The sequence below is a fragment of the Microcaecilia unicolor genome, chromosome 3, assembly GCF_901765095.1.
Source record: "Microcaecilia unicolor chromosome 3, aMicUni1.1, whole genome shotgun sequence".
Taxonomy (NCBI): Eukaryota; Metazoa; Chordata; class Amphibia; order Gymnophiona; family Siphonopidae; genus Microcaecilia; species Microcaecilia unicolor.
In genome coordinates, this window is record NC_044033.1 from 105,935,909 (window position 1) to 105,952,596 (window position 16,688).

At 43.9% G+C, this 16,688-nt stretch overlaps 1 protein-coding gene across 1 annotated transcript in view; it reads right to left on the reverse strand.

Annotated features, from left to right (window-relative positions):
* SLC24A3 (solute carrier family 24 member 3) overlaps positions 1 to 16,688 on the reverse strand; it is a 646,438-nt gene that overhangs the window by 83,722 nt on the left and 546,028 nt on the right. Inside the window, exons 10-11 of the mRNA XM_030194674.1 lie at positions 9,132 to 9,265; positions 1,955 to 2,115 (exon numbers count right to left, since the gene is read on the reverse strand). Of these exons, the coding sequence (XP_030050534.1) occupies positions 1,955 to 2,115; positions 9,132 to 9,265 (295 nt within the window). The remainder of the gene's footprint in view (positions 1 to 1,954; positions 2,116 to 9,131; positions 9,266 to 16,688) is intronic.

The window sequence follows — 16,688 nt, forward strand, 5'->3', positions numbered from 1 at the left end:
CACAATGGCCGGTTTAGTTATATCACTTGTTGGTAGAGGAGAGTGTGGCTGAACCTCGCTACGAGAAAGTTTGGCAACTATATCATGAGGCAATACCTTCAAGGCAAGTTGAGTTGAAATTCCTCGAGCCTGGGTCCCGCTCGCATTTGTTGCAGTCCTCCCCTCAACCAGATCAGGTTGCATCCCACCGGTGTCCGTCTCTGTTCGGGCCGCTGCAAACAACTCAGAGAAGCCCCGTCAACGCTCTATATCGACGTCAAGGTATCGACAGCTGCAGAGGGGGTCGAAATACCCGGTTGGCTCTTAGGGAAATGTAGGGTCGTTTGCTTCAACGACGACGAGGCTCCAGGAGCCAAGGGGTACTCCTTCACCTTTCCCCTCCGTTTCCCCATCGATATCGACGGGTCGGAGGCCACGAAGGAAGCTTAGACCTGATCGTCCTCTAAGAGCAGACTCAGGTGCATCTGTTCAGAGCGCCATCTTGGAATCCCGCGTTTCTCATAGAGTTCAATATAGTCCTTTAAAGAAAACTCATTTTCTGTAAGAAAGTTCATTCATTGCAATTATCTCCTTTAAACTCAAGCCTTTTGAACCCTCACCTCAGTAAAACGTTCTGAGGCCAAGGGGACCCCCACCCTTTAACACACCAGCAACCAAACATCTGGTATCCACCCACTTGGTTCAGACTTAAGTACAGTGCTAAGTTTCTATTACACTTCCAAAAATCAAGTTTAAAGCTGGCATTCCACGAGTTGGGTCCCAGCTTCCCAAACCTTCAAGGAACCTTCCTCCACATTTGAATTAAATTAGCAAGCAAGGTAGTTATCAGGCATTTAGGCTTTGCTCTCTTTACCTTTGAAGGGCAGAAATGTCCATAGGTTCTGGGTCAGGTCTTACGGTCTCCCCTTGAAACCCTGAAGACCCATCTATAGGCAACCACTCCATTGGTTCCTCCTCCCTCCCCTTCTGCAGCTGATAATCCTTAAGAACAACCTGCCTGCCAAGGACATGGGACCCACCCTCAGGAACTTGAGAATTGTAGTCATGATTGCCTTCTCTGAAAGTCATGTGACTCGCTCCTGGAATCTTGGGAATGGTAGTGAGGGCTAACCCCTCTACAGGAGTCATGTGACCTACCCCGGGGAAACTGGGAGTTGAAGTCTCTCAAGTCCTCAGGCCTGTGTTTTGGCAAAGGTCTGTCTTTCCAGAGCCTTTTCCCAAAGATATTTTAGGTCTGCCCTGTTCATCACACTGCAGATGTTGGTGGCATGCCTTCAGCTGTTGACACTGGGACTTCACGTGCACAAAAAATCCCAGCGCCACCGATGTCTGCGAGAAGGAAGCAGTTAAGAAGGAGGGGAGCGGAAGCACTGTATTTATTTGGATGGCGAGGTCTCAGCATCCCCACCAGCAAAGGTATAGTTAGCATGTGCAGGGAGAGGAGGAATGCTTTGCCCCCCCCAGCCTGCCCCTGGGTTACCCAAAATTGGAGGTAAGTGCAAGGATGTGTGTGAGTGATGTATTAAGAAGGAATATTTTTGATACACTGGCAGAAAAGTATATGGAGAATGCTGATGAGTGGACTTAATCTGGTTACCCTTTAGTTCAGGGACTGAATAAGCAACCTAAGCACCAATTACTGCTTAGAGAATTAATTGTTTTGATAGACTTTGTTCAGGAGCCACATCTATTGCCTAGGCATGAACACCTGCTTTCACACAGAAAGTACCCACAGATGTATTTGGCTTCCAATCATAGAGGTAGTAAAACAAATGGGGTGGCTCAGTCATAACTGTAATGGGGTGTTCACAGGGGTGGGGCATGGACAGGCATGGGGGGGGGGCTGACATTTACACATCCAAAATGCAAACAGCACTTCTAAAATAAGCACCATAGTCATGCTCATTCTTATGTCTCTGTCTCCAAATGTCAGATGAGATAGCTTTTAACTTACCTCATTGATCAGCATGCGGCTGGCCATGGAGAGTCGGGTTTTAGGAGCAAAGTGGCTGGTGATCATGATCCTGAGTCCAGCCTCCGAGAAGGACAGCTGGTGAGGAAATGCAGAGAGCAGCTCATCCACCATTATAACTGAGGCTTTACGATGGAAATTAGCTGTTGATGAAGCAAAGAAGCAAGGATTAAAACACAGCTTCAAGGCAACATCACCAGAATTGAATTCCCTGGACAGGGAGCATTTGATTAGAAGGTCTGGAGATGATCCCAGACAGAATCCCCAAAAGAAGAAACTTGAGTAATGGCTGGAAAGAATCAGAGAATCTCATGTCTACAAGTACAGTGTGCTCACATTTGAGGACAATTTTAAGCAAACATCATTGTCCCTTGTTTATTCCTCTCTCCCCAAAAGACCATCAGCTATAGGTCAAAGATGCTTTGTATCTTTCTGCATGGTGTTTCAATGTTAAGCTGTTACCTGTATTGTTGCTAAATGCATATGTTTGCGATATTAACAAAACTTGTCTCAGAGTATATACTATTTCCTCATGTTCTCTACTGATAACTTTTGTAACGTATCATGACAACCCAAGCACAATTGTTAGGCTCAATCATATGTTTAGGTTCCTGCCTTTTTCCTGGAAGTTCTTTTCCTTTCCTGCTGAGTAACCAATCTCATGGTTTCCCTTACACCCATATTTTTCCATTATTCATAGGCTGAGCATGTCTTTGCTCTGTATGCCCTTATTTTCCAAGCTAATTGATGCTTACTATATTTGCAGATTTTCAGCTTTCAGATACGATTATCCCATATACTTATCTAATTGGTATTGCACATATGAAAATTGTATAGTCTTCACTGATGCCTCTTTTTTCTCTGCTAAAGTATTGTTTTTGAAGATCAGAATTTGGTTTCAACTTACTTTCTTCTGCTATGGCTAATTCTACACTGATTAACACCAGGTTTGTCTCATGGAATGTGAATGGCCTCAGGCACTCTCTGAAGAGAAAAGAAATTACTCTTGCTCTTAGAAAGTCATAAGCTAAAATAATTTTCTTGCAAGAGACCCATTTACAAGATCTTACTTATTTTTTAAAAGATTCTGGGGCCCTTTTACAAAGTGTGGGATGGCTAATGCATTGGTAGCGTGTGCCCAATCGGCACTACCACCAGAGTAGTACATGTGCCTGGCAATAATTCTGATTTTGTTGCGCCCCAAATCCCGAAGTAGAAAATAATTTTCAACTGGGGGGAGGGAGTTCCGGCAGTAACCGGTAGCGTGCCAATGTTTGATGCGCACTGCATGGTTACTGCATGGGTAGCACATGAACCTTTACTGTTAGGTCAATGGGTGACGGTAAGAGCTCAGGCTGTAAATAGACACATGCTAGTTTTAATATTAGCGCAGGCTCATTTCCTGGCCCATTAAAAAAACGGCCTTTTTCCCAGCCACGGTAAAATGTGGCCCAGCGTGCGCCCAAAAGATGTGCCCACATTACCGCAGGCCACTTTTTACTATGGCTTTGTAAAAGGACCCTTCTATGTGGAACTCTGAATCCTCTTGTTCCCCAGCACTAGGGAAAAGTATAGGGTTAGAAATACAAGTTCATAAGATATCAATGTTGAAATAAAACAAAAACTTACAGATACTGAAGGTAGATGGATCCTATTAAAAGTAAAACTTTTCAATACTGATTTGATATTGTTAAATATATACGCTCCCAACACAGATGACCCTTCCTTTTTCTCCAATAGATCCCAGCAATTGGCTGGTTGTTACCCCTTGCCAGTTATACTTGCAGGTGATTTTAATATGCCCTTAGATCCTTGGCTTGATAGACAGTCAAGGGCTGTCTATCACGCCCCAATGGCACATACCACATTACTCTCCATTATTGATACCTTTAATTGAATTGACCCATTGATAGACTACTACTGCTACTATTTAACATTTCTAAAGCGCTACTAGGGTTACGCAGCGCTGTACAGTTAACAAAGAAGAACAGTCCCTGCTCAAAGGAGCTTACAATCTAATGGACAACATGTGAAGTCAGCTTACAATCTAATGGACAGTATGTGCGGACAGACAAATTGGGGCAGTCTAGATTCATGGGTAGAGTTGAAATGGTTAGGTGCCGAAGGTGACATTGAAGAGATGGGCTTTGAGCAAGGATTTGAAGATGGCCAGGGAGGGGGCTTGGCGTATGGGCTGAGGAAGTTTAGTCCAAGCATAGGGAGAGGCAAGACAGAAAGGGCGGAGCCTGGAGTTGGCGATGGTGGAGAAGGGAACAGAGAGGAGGGATTTGTCCTGTGAGCGGAGGTTTCGGGTAGGAGCGTACGGGGAGATAAGGGTAGAGAGGTAGTGGGGGGCAGCAGATTGAGTGCATTTGTAGGCTAGTAGATTTTGCCTTTTACTCTTCCCCTCATCAGAGCCACTCCAGGATTGATTATTTTTAAATTTCTAATAATCTTCTGGATCATATATCTCATACTAATATAGGATCCCTTTTACTCAAGGGTGGTAGGGCTACTGCTGCCTTGGCACGTGGCAAATTGGGCCTACTGCTTCTGCCGCATGCTGGTGGTTAAATTGGGTGGCAGTAAGGGCTCCCCCGGGGAATGGCCGCAAGGCAAGTGGTTCATTTACCGCAGGACCATTTCCCTTTTTTTAAAAAAACCCCTTTTACCCGCTGCAGTAAAAGGGGGCCTCAGCACACGCCAAATCCACATGCCGACACTACTGCAAAGCCCCTTTTACCGCAGCTTGGTAAAAGGGGCCCATAGAACCTGTCACCATCTCCGATCATGTGGCCATTAGCGAGGGAGGCCCTTACAACACCTATTTTCTAGGTGGTAAGGGCTCGTGTGCTAAGCCCACGCTAATGAGTTAGTGCAGTGATGTAGCTGTGATAACCGATTAGCACTGGGCATGCCTATTCTCTGCCCCCAGTGCTAAAAAATACAAAGTATTTCTTACAAAGTATTTTTTAGCGCATGGGAAGCGCACGCAGAATCAAAAACTACTTTGGGATACCTGAGCACACCCTGCAGTAGTGCATTTTAGCCTGCGGTAGTGCTTATCATAGCTTAGTAAAAGGGCATGGGCGTAGTTTGACTGTTTCATTTGGGGGGGGCTAAGGGTGGGGCGTGGCACATTAGCATATTCATTTGCATACATACATCTTATACATATTAATTATGGTTATTCAAAACACACACAAGCCTAAAACACTGAATATGAAGCCATCGTAAATATATATATATATATATATATATATATATTTTTTTTTTTACTGAAATAAGTCAGCACCATAGGAATATTATGCCTCCTCTCACATTCACATAACACCAGTACACCTACTGGAAAACTAAACAGGCCAGATTAGTACATATTGATCCTGCATCGGCATTCAGTGCCAGCAGAATACCTGGTCTCTTCCACACACACGCAGAATGCAGATCAACCCTCACCAAATATAGAATATGTAACTACAGACTAAAAACAGAAATATGTGGACACAAATTAAACTGAACTCCCAAGCAGCCAGACTTTCTACTCAATACACCAGAAAAACAGTAATGTGTTCCCTCATACTGTGCAAAATATAAAGACAGCAGATATAAATTTCAAAACCTGACATATTCTATATACTACATTACAAATTAAGGGTTCCATTTACTAAGGTGTGCTAATGGATTTAGCACACGCTAAATGATAAGATGACCATTTTATATCTATGGGCTTCTTATCGTGTGCTAAATCTATTAGCATACCTTAGTAGAGGAATCCCTAAGCGTGGTATACTGTCCGAACCAGAAGAAGGTAGTTTAGGCTTTTGAAAGTTAACTGAAAGATGTATTCATTTAGTCCAATAGAAAACTATTACCTCATTTCCACTTTGCATTGTTTGTAATATGCTAGTTTTTAAATTAAAAATATAATTTTTTCTACCTGTGTGGTCTGGTCGTTTAATGTTTCTAATCGTGTTGATTCCAGTCCTCTGGTTTCTGCTAACTCTCTAGCCAGGATTTCCTTTTCCATTTGTCATTTCTCTCTCTCCTGTCTTCTTCACTTCCTTCATTACATCCATATCCAGCACTCATCTTTTTCTTCCAGTTTCTTCCATTTATTTTTCCTGCCTTTCTGTCCAGATTTCAATATTACTAACCAGCCTTCAATTTCCCTCTTGTTACTGCATCTACCTAAAAGTTTCCATCTCTTTCCCTCACCTCTGCCCCCTTCCACATATTCCCCTGACTTTCACTAACTGTCCTCTCCTTCTTTCTCCGCCTATTCCATCCTGTTTCTTTCCATCCCCTTCCTCCTTCTATCCAGTCTCCCCCTCTCTCCCTCTTCGCAGCATCTCCCATCTCTCTCATTCCTTTCCGTCGTGTTCTCTTCCTCCTTCCATTAAGCATCTCCGCCTCTCTCTCATTCCTTTCCATCCAACATCTCCCCTTCATCTCTCCATTGAAATCTCTGCCCCACCCCTCCATCGCACATCTTCCCTTTCTCTCTCTCCAGCATCTCCCATCTCTCTCATTCCTTTCCATTCAGTGTCTCCACTCCCCCTTACCTCCAGCCATCTCTCATCTCTCTCATTCCTTTTCATCCAGTATCTCCCCTTCCTCCTTTCCATCAGTATCTCCCCCTCTCTCTATCTTCCTTCCAATGCCTCCCCCTTTTATTCACTGTCTCCCCCCTCTCTATCCTCTTCACCACTGTCTCTTCAGGCTTTCCCCATTCCATCCAGTGTCTCTCCCTTCCATGTAGAATGTCCTCCCTCATTCTCCTTCTCTGATGCAGCCATCCAGGATCTCATCTCCCCTACCTAACCTGTCCTCTCGCTCACTCTGTCTAGCCCCCCACCCCACCCCTCAAGGTTAGGGACATAGGCACCAAACTACTAACTACTCCTCCCGGTTGCTGCTGTGGCAGCCTGGAGGAACCACGAACTTCTGTGCTTTACCCTGCCCTTCCCTGCCTCTCGCTCATTCCATCCCACACCCGACGCTGCTACAAAACAAAATAAAAACGTGTGCGGGGCCGTGCTCCTGCGTGCGCCGCTGCTGGCTTCCCTCCTTTCTCCAGAAACAGAAACTTACATTAAGGTGGGTGAGGGAGAAAGAAGGAAGGAAGGAGGGAAGCCGTCAGTGGTGCGCGCAGCAGGAATACGACCCTGCACACATTTTCATTATGTTTTGCCAAGGATGAAGGAGAGGGAGGAAATGAGTGAGAGGCAGGGAAGAGCACGGAAGATCGCGGTTCCTCCAGGCTGCCATAGCAGCAGCCGGGAGAAGAGAAGCTAGTGGTGGATTATGTCCAATGAAGTTTCGGTAGGGTCATCTCGTTCTCACCCCCCCCAAACTACGCCCATGTAAAAGGGCCCCTAAATGTCTTATCCAGGTCTCAATTGAAAATTGGCCAGAACCCACATAGGTGCTGGCAGCTAGCTCCTGGCCCAGTCATGTTCTGATATTCAATGTCAGTTCGTTGACATGGCCCAGCACTGACTATCCAGGTCTAATTTAGTTGGCGGCAGTTAGTGCTTAAAAAAATGTTGACTGCCACTTGCTGAATATTGACATATATATATATATATATATATATATATATATATATATATATATATATATAGTCAGTGGCACTGAAAATATGTATGATTACTGCGCTATATGGATAGCAGTGATATTCAACCATTATTTCTATAGCTAAATGGTTTAAGTATAGTACAAAAAGTACAATTATTCTCTACCGGTTGCGTGGAACACCCATGCTTCACCCTTGCTAAAGCCTAGAACTATCCAGACAGTGACTGGGCAGTCTGTAGGAATTTTCAAAGCACTATCTGCACAGTGCCAACAGTACATGGGTAAGTTCCTTTGAATATCAGGCCGATTATAACTAAATCTAAAATAATGTTATAGTTTGCAGTTTCAAAACCCCATTATAATCATATTTATTTTTAATTGTTCATGTATGAAAAATAGAAAGGGCTTCATATTTAATTTGTGCCTAGTTGATTCCTAAAATAGACCAATTTTTATTTCCCAATCTTTGGTCCACACAGCTTTTCAACAGCATGTATGCATGCTGGTACAACACTGAAATTCAGCAGACTGCAAAGCTGAATTTAGTAGCTCCTTTTGCCAGCAGTAAATACCCAAGAGCATGAACAACCAGTGTGGACTCTGAAAATATTTAATATTTCCTCTACTACTACTAAACATTTATTTTCAAGATGTTTTTTTTAATTTTTAAGAGTATAGAAACTTCACTGGCTTCCAATCAGATACCGCATTCAGTTCAAGCTTCTCCTTCTTACTTACAAATGCACTCAGTCTGCTGCCCCTCACTACCTCTCTACCCTCATCTCCCCTTACGTTCCAGCCCGAAACCTCAGTTTACAGGACAAATCCCTCCTCTCATTACCCTTCTCTACCACTGCCAACTCCAGGCTCCGCTCATTCTGCCTCGCCTCACCCTATGCTTGGAACAACCTCCCCGAGTCCTTACGCCAAGCCCCCTCCTTGCCCATCTTCAAGGCTTTGCTTAAAGCCCACCTCTTCAATGCTGCATTCGGCACCTAAATCTTACCTTTCAGGAACTCCAGACTGCCCAATTTGACTGCCCCTATCGGCCTGTCTGCTCACGCGTCTTTTAGATTGTAAGCTCTTTGAGCAGGGATTGTCCTTCTATGTTAAATTGTACAGCGCTGCGTAACCCTAGTAGCGCTTTAGAAATGTTAAGTAGTAGTAGTAGTATAGAAAATATAAGTTGTACACAGCACCATACAGACACATAGAAGCAGGCACAGAGCTAGGTTTTTTTTTAGCACTCCTCCTGCAACTTTTCAATCAGGAAACGTCTTGCCATCTCCCCTATACCCCTCACTCCCACCAGGCCTTGCTGCTACCACTGCTACCCTACCTTCAATCGGGGGATTCCAGCACAGGTCTATTTCAGAATAGCTCTGCATCACCACAGTAAGAAAGGCAAGCATGTTAGGGAGGGCTCTGTTTTTGTTTAGTGCATCCAAATTTGGGTGCACCCTGCCATGCTTACTTTGCTTACTCTGTTTCCCCAGCCCTGCATAAAAGAGACAGTTCCTGCTCCTGTAGAGTATAATATTACTAGATACAACATGCAGTGCTGTGCTGCTTGGCATGTTACCTTTCTTTAGCAAGACCATTGTAGCATCACAGTTGATGTTGTCATCTGTCTCTGTATTGTTTGCTAGACCGTTCACCATATTTGCCCCACTTTTTGATTTCCTTTCGAAGCAGTGCTGTAGGCAGGAATTGTAGCTTGAGAAAAAAAAAGGAGAGAGCATTTATTGACCATTTTTAGGCATATTAACAACCTCATTAAATTTTGTTTTGCAAATAGTTTCAAAATGCTTTAAAATGGTGCAACAACATATGCAGTTGATGATGTTTTTAACCAACTTTGTTCAAATGATTTTTTTTTTTATGTGCAAGATTCATAGGTGGGAAGAGGGAGGAAGAGTGATTCTGATCGATCAGGAATCATTTCAGATAATGCAATGCCCATATTGCCTAGAGGAAAGGACATAGTATGTGCTTAATGAGTAGACCTTGTAAGTTCGGAATATTGGTGATTTAGAGAGCCCCTAACAGACAGCTCAGTCTAATGGTGGTCTCCTCTCCTAGATATATGACATCTTATTTATTTATTTATTGCATTTGTATCCCACATTTTCCCACCTCTTTGCAGGCTCAATGTGGCTTACAGTACATCATGAATGGTGGAGATACATAAGAAAATAGACATTTAGTATTGCAGAAAGATCTTGGGTAACATGATAATGAAAAAACATGATAGTAGTGTAATAAGCAAATATTGTAAGACAGTTCTGGATTCTGCGTAGGAGTTCACATTTGTTGATCTTTGTGGTATGCCTTGTTAAAGAGATGGGTCTTCAATAGTTTGTGAAATTTAGTTAGTTCATAGATCGTTTTTAGGCTGCGCGGTATCGCGTTCCAGAATTGTGTGCTCAAGTAGGAAAAGGTTGACGCATGCGTTAGTTTGTATTTTAGACCTTTACAGTTGGGGAAGTGAAGATTAAGGAATGTGCGGGATGATTTTTTTTAGCATTCCGGGGTGGTAAGTCTATCAGGTCTGACATGTAGGCTGGGGCATCACCGTGAATGATTTTGTGAATTAGGGTACATATTTTGAACGTGATGCGTTCCTTAAGTGGGAGCCAGTGTAGCTTTTCTCGTAGGGGCTTAGCACTTTCATATTTTGTTTTACCAAATATGAGTCTAGCTGCAGTGTTTTGAGCTGTCTGAAGTTTGTTGATTATTTGCTCTTTGCAGCCAGCGTAGAGTGCGTTGCAGTAGTCTAGATGACTGAGTACCATTGATTGCAGAAGACGGTCCTTGGGAAGAAAGGTCTTACTCTTTTTAATTTCCACATTGAGTGGAACATCTTCTCGGTTGTGTTTTTCGCGTGGTTCTCAAGTGTAGGTGTCAGTCAATGGTAACTCCAAGAATTTTTAGGGTGTCCGAAATTGGAAGATTCAGTGTTGGTGTGTTAATGGTGGTCAATTTGCTTGTGTTATGTTGATTTTGCTAAAGGGTTTTGGCCTCATGTTGAAAGCATGAATTTGTTGGATTTCTTCCAGGTTGTACAACATCCAATCTATTTAGCAGGGCATGCTTTAGATTTGGTGAATGAATGCTTGGGTAAACATTTTTCTTTTTTTACATTTCAAAGTTTTAATGGTTTTACCAATATCATGGTCAGGCAGCTATTTGTTTAAGTTTGAGAACAGTAAAACCATTTTTTTAAGGAATTATCCATCTGAAGCTGAGAAAACAGAACTATTAGGACCCATCCTGAAGGAATATCTGGAGCCAGGATTACTAAAGTTGATCACAACATGGGACAGGGAAATAACTATCTTTCCAGTAGTAGCCCAAGGTAAGTTACATCTAGGTTCACAAGGTATTTCCCTGTCCCTGGAGGATTTACAATCCAAGGGCCCGATGGTCAGCTGGTGGCAATCAGCGTTTTGCTAACTGTCATCGGCATTATACCCAGAAATTCAGGGCCCCTTTTACAAGCTGCAAGGGGGCCGGAGCTGGTGTGTGCTTTACACGCTCAACGAGGACCCATTTTACCACAGCTGGTAAAAGGGAAGTCTCACTTTCCTACAGAAATGACCAGGTAGCAAGTAAAGCACTTTACTGCCACCCATTGAGGTGGTGGAGAGGGCTCCCGTGTTAACCTGGCAGTAACCAGGCAGCATGCGGCACTGCCTGATTACCGCCGGGTACACTCCGGCGCTACAAATGTAAATTTTTGTAGCTCCGGAAATGACAGCGTGCTAGGGTTTGGAAGTACCGCTAGGCTGCTGCAGTAGCCCTGAGGTACTTCCTGTATAGCGAGCGGTAAGCCCGCATTGGGTTTATTGCTGCTTAGTAAAAGGAGCCCTCAATGCCTCAAACTGAGGCAATCTCAAACTGAGATTGATAAGATCATATTTTGATCAACCTGCCTATGCCTTACTGGTCCAGATGATGATTCTTCCACATCTGTATTACTGTAACACTCTTTATTTAGGCTTACCAGTCAAACTGCTAAGAAAATTACAGTTCATTCAAAACACATCTATTAGGCTAACTTTTGGCCTTAGGAAGTTTGAGAATATTTCATTATAGATTCGTTTTACATTGGCTTCCAGTGCAGCAGAGAATTCTGTTTAAATCAGCTTGTTTAATAAATATTTCAGGCTATTTATGGCCTTTCCTCATCTCTAGTAACCAATTTAGGGGTCCTTTTAACAAGCTACGGTATAAAGGGCTCTGGCATTGAATTTCCAGAAAATATACTGGTTAAGTGTGATATTCAGCACTTAACTGGCTATAAAGAACCACTTAAAGATAGGACTGCCTTTTATGTGGTTCTACTCATGTCTAGTATCACACTTAATGGGTTAAGTGCCGACTCCTCCCCCCAAATTCCCCACAGTAGCCAGTTTCAGCTTGGGTGTTAACCAGGCATTTTAAGCAGCATTACCTGGTTAAGTGCTGCTGAAAATGCCTGCTTAACCCCAGAAAGACGATTTAAACGACCAGGAGATAGTGCCCGGATGGGTCAAAAATTGAGACATTCAGCAGATGAATATGGGGCTTTACCATTTAATGACTGCCCAGAAAAGTATAGAGGGTGGAAATCTAACTTTAAGGATGCCACAGCAATTATGAAGTTCTCTCCAATGCAAGAGATGAACCTGATGAGAAAGTGGTTGGGAATTGAGTCAGACAGCAGAAAGAGAGGGTTCAAAAGTACACACAATATAATCACAAAAACAAAGCACAAAAGGGCCTCCAGAACTGGAACAATGGGAACTGAGTCAGCCAACTGTATAAAGAGATTACCGGATACATATTTGCATGATCCCTCAAGAGGTTTGAAAGAAATGTGGGAGAGACATGACCAGTGCTATGGCAGCCCAGAAGCTATCCAACAGACACTGATGAAAAGAATAAGGACACCCAGAATACGAGTACCTAACAACAGAGAGCAAGCACTCTCTCTCATCTCATTTCATTGCAAAAGACTCTGAGAAGGAAACCAGAGAGAAAACAGCATTTTACAACATTCATGCAGAACGTTCTGGATAATGGCCATACAGATCCAGCTCCACTGTTATGAGACAATGAAGAATGTTGGTACTTACCTACCTTTGGTGTGTATCATCCACAAAAACCAAGCCAGTTCAGGATTGTGTTCGATTCCAGTGCTCAATTTCAAGGAATCTCATTCAAAAATGTACTGCTTTCTGGGCCTGATATAATCAGCAGTCTTTGGTCCGCTTCAGAAAGGACCCTATTGTCATAACAACAGATATCCAGCAAATGTTCTATTACTTTGCCATACACCCAGTCTACAGAAATTACTTGAGATTCTTGTGGTACCATGACGATGACATCAATCAGGAATTCATGGAATATATAATATATTCATGGAATATATAATGAGAGTTCACATCTTTGGTAACAGTCCACTATTTGCAGTAGAAATCTACGGGCTTAGGACAACCCAAGAAGGTGAAAGAGAATATGGCACAGATGCCAGATGCTTCATTGAGCGAAACATTTATGTAGATGATGGTTTAAAGTCCTTACCTACTGCAGGAGAGGCCACTGACTTGCTAAAGGGAACACAAGCAATGCTGGCAGAGACCAATCTGAGACTTCATAAAATCACCTCCAACAGTCCTGAAGTAATGACAGCGGTTTCTGTGAAGGATCATGCCAAAGAGTTAAAGGAAAATTTAGGATGTTGGGTTGGGGATGCAAGAGCACAAAATGGATGGAAGAGCATAAAATGGATAAGCCATTCCTCCCAAAATAGGGTGGAGGGCTGTACTCAGAGACAGGGTGGAACAGTACCTGCAGAGAAGAAGGTGCAGCCTACCATCATCAATGGGCTTTGCACACAGGCAGAGCTGAGATGCACCCAGCAGATCGACCTGTACCATTGCTGCATAGCCTGCACTGGAGCTGTACTTCATCCCAGGACAGAAGACCTGCTCCTCTGGCACAGCCAGCATTGGGACTCCTAGCCAGAGCTGGAAAACATGTCCCACAATCTAGGAGAATCTGAGGGGCACTGTCAACAGGAGACTACTCCCAACCCTCAAGGACTGAGCTGTGCCCAAGTAACACAGCTGGAGCTGAGGTTCCCGCAGGGATGAAGCTGCCTCGTCTGCAACCATGCCGAAAGCCCAAGACAGAGTCATGCACCATACACTGGGCTGAAGATGCAAGCCACATACCGAGAAGCCACATTCCACATACCAAGAGGAAGTCATGCTCCACAGACAGTGATGAAGCTGGCTCTCCAGAAAGAAATGAATGCTTGTTCCATCTACGGATGAGGCTACGCACTCTACTCAGAGATGACGGTGCACACAGTTTCCAACCTCTGTGCAGCACCAACCGAGAGAGGCTAAGGTCCACCTAAAGGCAAGGTCCTCAGCAGCAAGGAAGATGAGAACAACTACTCTGCACTCTACCTACAAGAAAAAGCTGTGCTTGGCATATCGAGAGAAATCTGTGCCCTCTATACAGAGCCGAAACTGTGCTCTATATCTAGAAGTGCTCCAAACCAGGGAGATGGAGGCCTGGCCACTCAAAATAAGCTGCCACTAGAAGGACTCAGCATCACGGTGCCTGCAGTGTAGCCACGAAGCTGCCTTCCGTGAAGAGTGAGATGAGGTTCATAGCTCTGGGCGCCAACAGCAATTGGAATAGAATAGCCTAGAAGAGAAAGGAGTCCATGGGACCTATCCTGAGAAGTCCAGACCCAAACAGAGGCACAAAAGTTCTCTACAGGTGGGAAATAGAAATGGCCATGGCCAGAGGAAAAGCGGGCCAAGAATCACCCACACGGAGACAGAACTGCCCCTACTAGTGCCTGCAGCAATCTAAAAGTGAAAGACATGAGCCTTGTTTTACAATGTTCCACAGTAGCATGGCTTGTTCCAGAAACCCGAAGAGTGGAGAAAACAAAGGCAGTACTCACAATCTCAGCATGCAATCTCCACAGCATCACAATGGTTTCATACATGGCTGAATACAGCACTGTCAATGGGCAGTGAAACCCCACTGCCACATAAAGCCACAGCAGAACTGCTTTCCTCCATATCCAGAGTCAACTGATCCAGGAAACCCAGAACTGGCGTTAAACAGTAGATGAGACCAGGAGCTTGTGGGAGACCATCCATCCTCCTGCTGGAGATAGAGAATACTGGCTGACCAAGGAGCATACCATCCTATATGACAGAGCTCAGTTTAGTGCTCTCTGTTGCCACCTTCTGGTAGATGGTCATAATCCAGAAGCCTCTGGATTGATCTGCTGTTAATAACAAGGAGTCTTAATTAATGGCAATTTCCAATGAGGTTTCAGCTTTGGTTGGAGTGGGACAGAAGAGGGGGCAGGGGGTAGGGAATGGCTACCTGAGAATGATGGGATAGGGGAAGGGGGCAGAGAACTGGGTTTGAGGGTTGCCAGTGAAAAATGGGGCAGGTTTGGTGTGGGGAGCCCGGCTGTTCCCTTATTGGATTGAGAGGAGTTGAGGCAAGTGTGGCTGGAGCAAGGGAGGACACTGGATGTTTTTGGAGAGTATTCTTCTCCACCTGAACAGGATTTAAGAGTAAGCTTCAGTTGGAAGATTTTTCCTTGTATGCCTATTTAAAACAAAGGGGTGACTGCCTGGGAAGGCAAATACAGCAGGATTTTCTAGAAGCCCAAAAGAATTGCGGGTTCTCTTCAGGAATAAGGAAAAGGGATAGACAGGGTGGATATATGTGTGTGTGTGTGTGTATGTGCAATCATTGTGAGACGGGAAGTAGGAACAAGGAGGGCGGGGGTGGGGGAGGAAATTAGGAGAGGGTTGGAAGAAAGATGTTTCAAAAAACTTGTCATTTGAATGTGTGGTATTGCTCTCTGTATCCAGCAGTTGTTGGGCAACAATACAAGATTTTGATGCAATATATTTAACCCCTGCAAGACAGTGCAATGGGGAGGGTATATAATGATACCTGCTGTAGGGAGTGTTGACAAACAGGGGCCCTCTCACATATTGAGTATACCTGTCCAAGTATTCAGGGTTTTTGGATGGACATCATGCAGGAGTTCAGAACACTCACTCAGCTTCATTTCAATCTTGAACGGTGAGTTCAGCTGTTCTCCCTGTTGATGACCTTACGGAACAGCTATTCATAAGCTGGCGTTGGGAACTAGAATAGTGAGCCTAGTCACATGGCGAAAACTGGTAGTCCCTGCTTTACAAGATTGGTGGCTGGAGGTGTGTAAGATAATGGAGATGGAATTGCTGGCAGCATGAGTCCATGGGAGAGTGAAGAAGGTGCAAAAGATTTGGAAGCCAGTGCAGTGGGGATATGGAAAACAGTAGCTGGGAAGGGTGCTGGGAGAGGGAGAGAAAAAGATACAATGCATGATGGGAGAGGGAGCTAAATCTTGGAAGGGTTCTGGCATTTTATATTCTAGGTACATATTCCATGTATATATGTAATTTGCAATTATAATTTATGTATATGTTTTAAATCATAGGGCTCCACTTTTGGATGGTGGTGAGGCAGTACTTTGATGTGTGGGGGAGGAGATAGATGTGAATTTGTGGGAAACTAGAGATGTGAACTGGGTTATGCCTGTCTATATGGTGCTACTGGGAGGAAGACCATTGGAGTGGTGTGTGTGAGGAAGGGTAGGGTGGGTCAAGATGGATGTCTTGTTTGTTAGAAGTGGAATACTGTATAGATGGAGAAGGTAATGATCTGTGCATTGTGTTTTGAAACTGTGTTGTTGAAAAATCAATAAAAAGTTTTTTTAAAAAGTGTAATTGGCAGAGGTTGTCTGCTCTAAAATGCATACCTGACTGATACAGGGCTGGAAGCAGCATGACCATATCACACCCTTCCTGCAAAAACTGTACAGGCCATGAGTACTTTATAAAGTACTCTCAATTGGATTAAGGGTTTCCTAACCACAAGAACATATCAAATGAAATAAAAAACAAACATTTTGTCACCATGGAAACCAGGCTGCGGAGTAACGCAAGGATCACCACTATCACCGATCCTTTTCAACCTCATGATGACTCCACTAGCCAAGACCTTATCCACCCAAGGCCTTAACCCATTTATCTACGCTGATGACGTCACATTATAC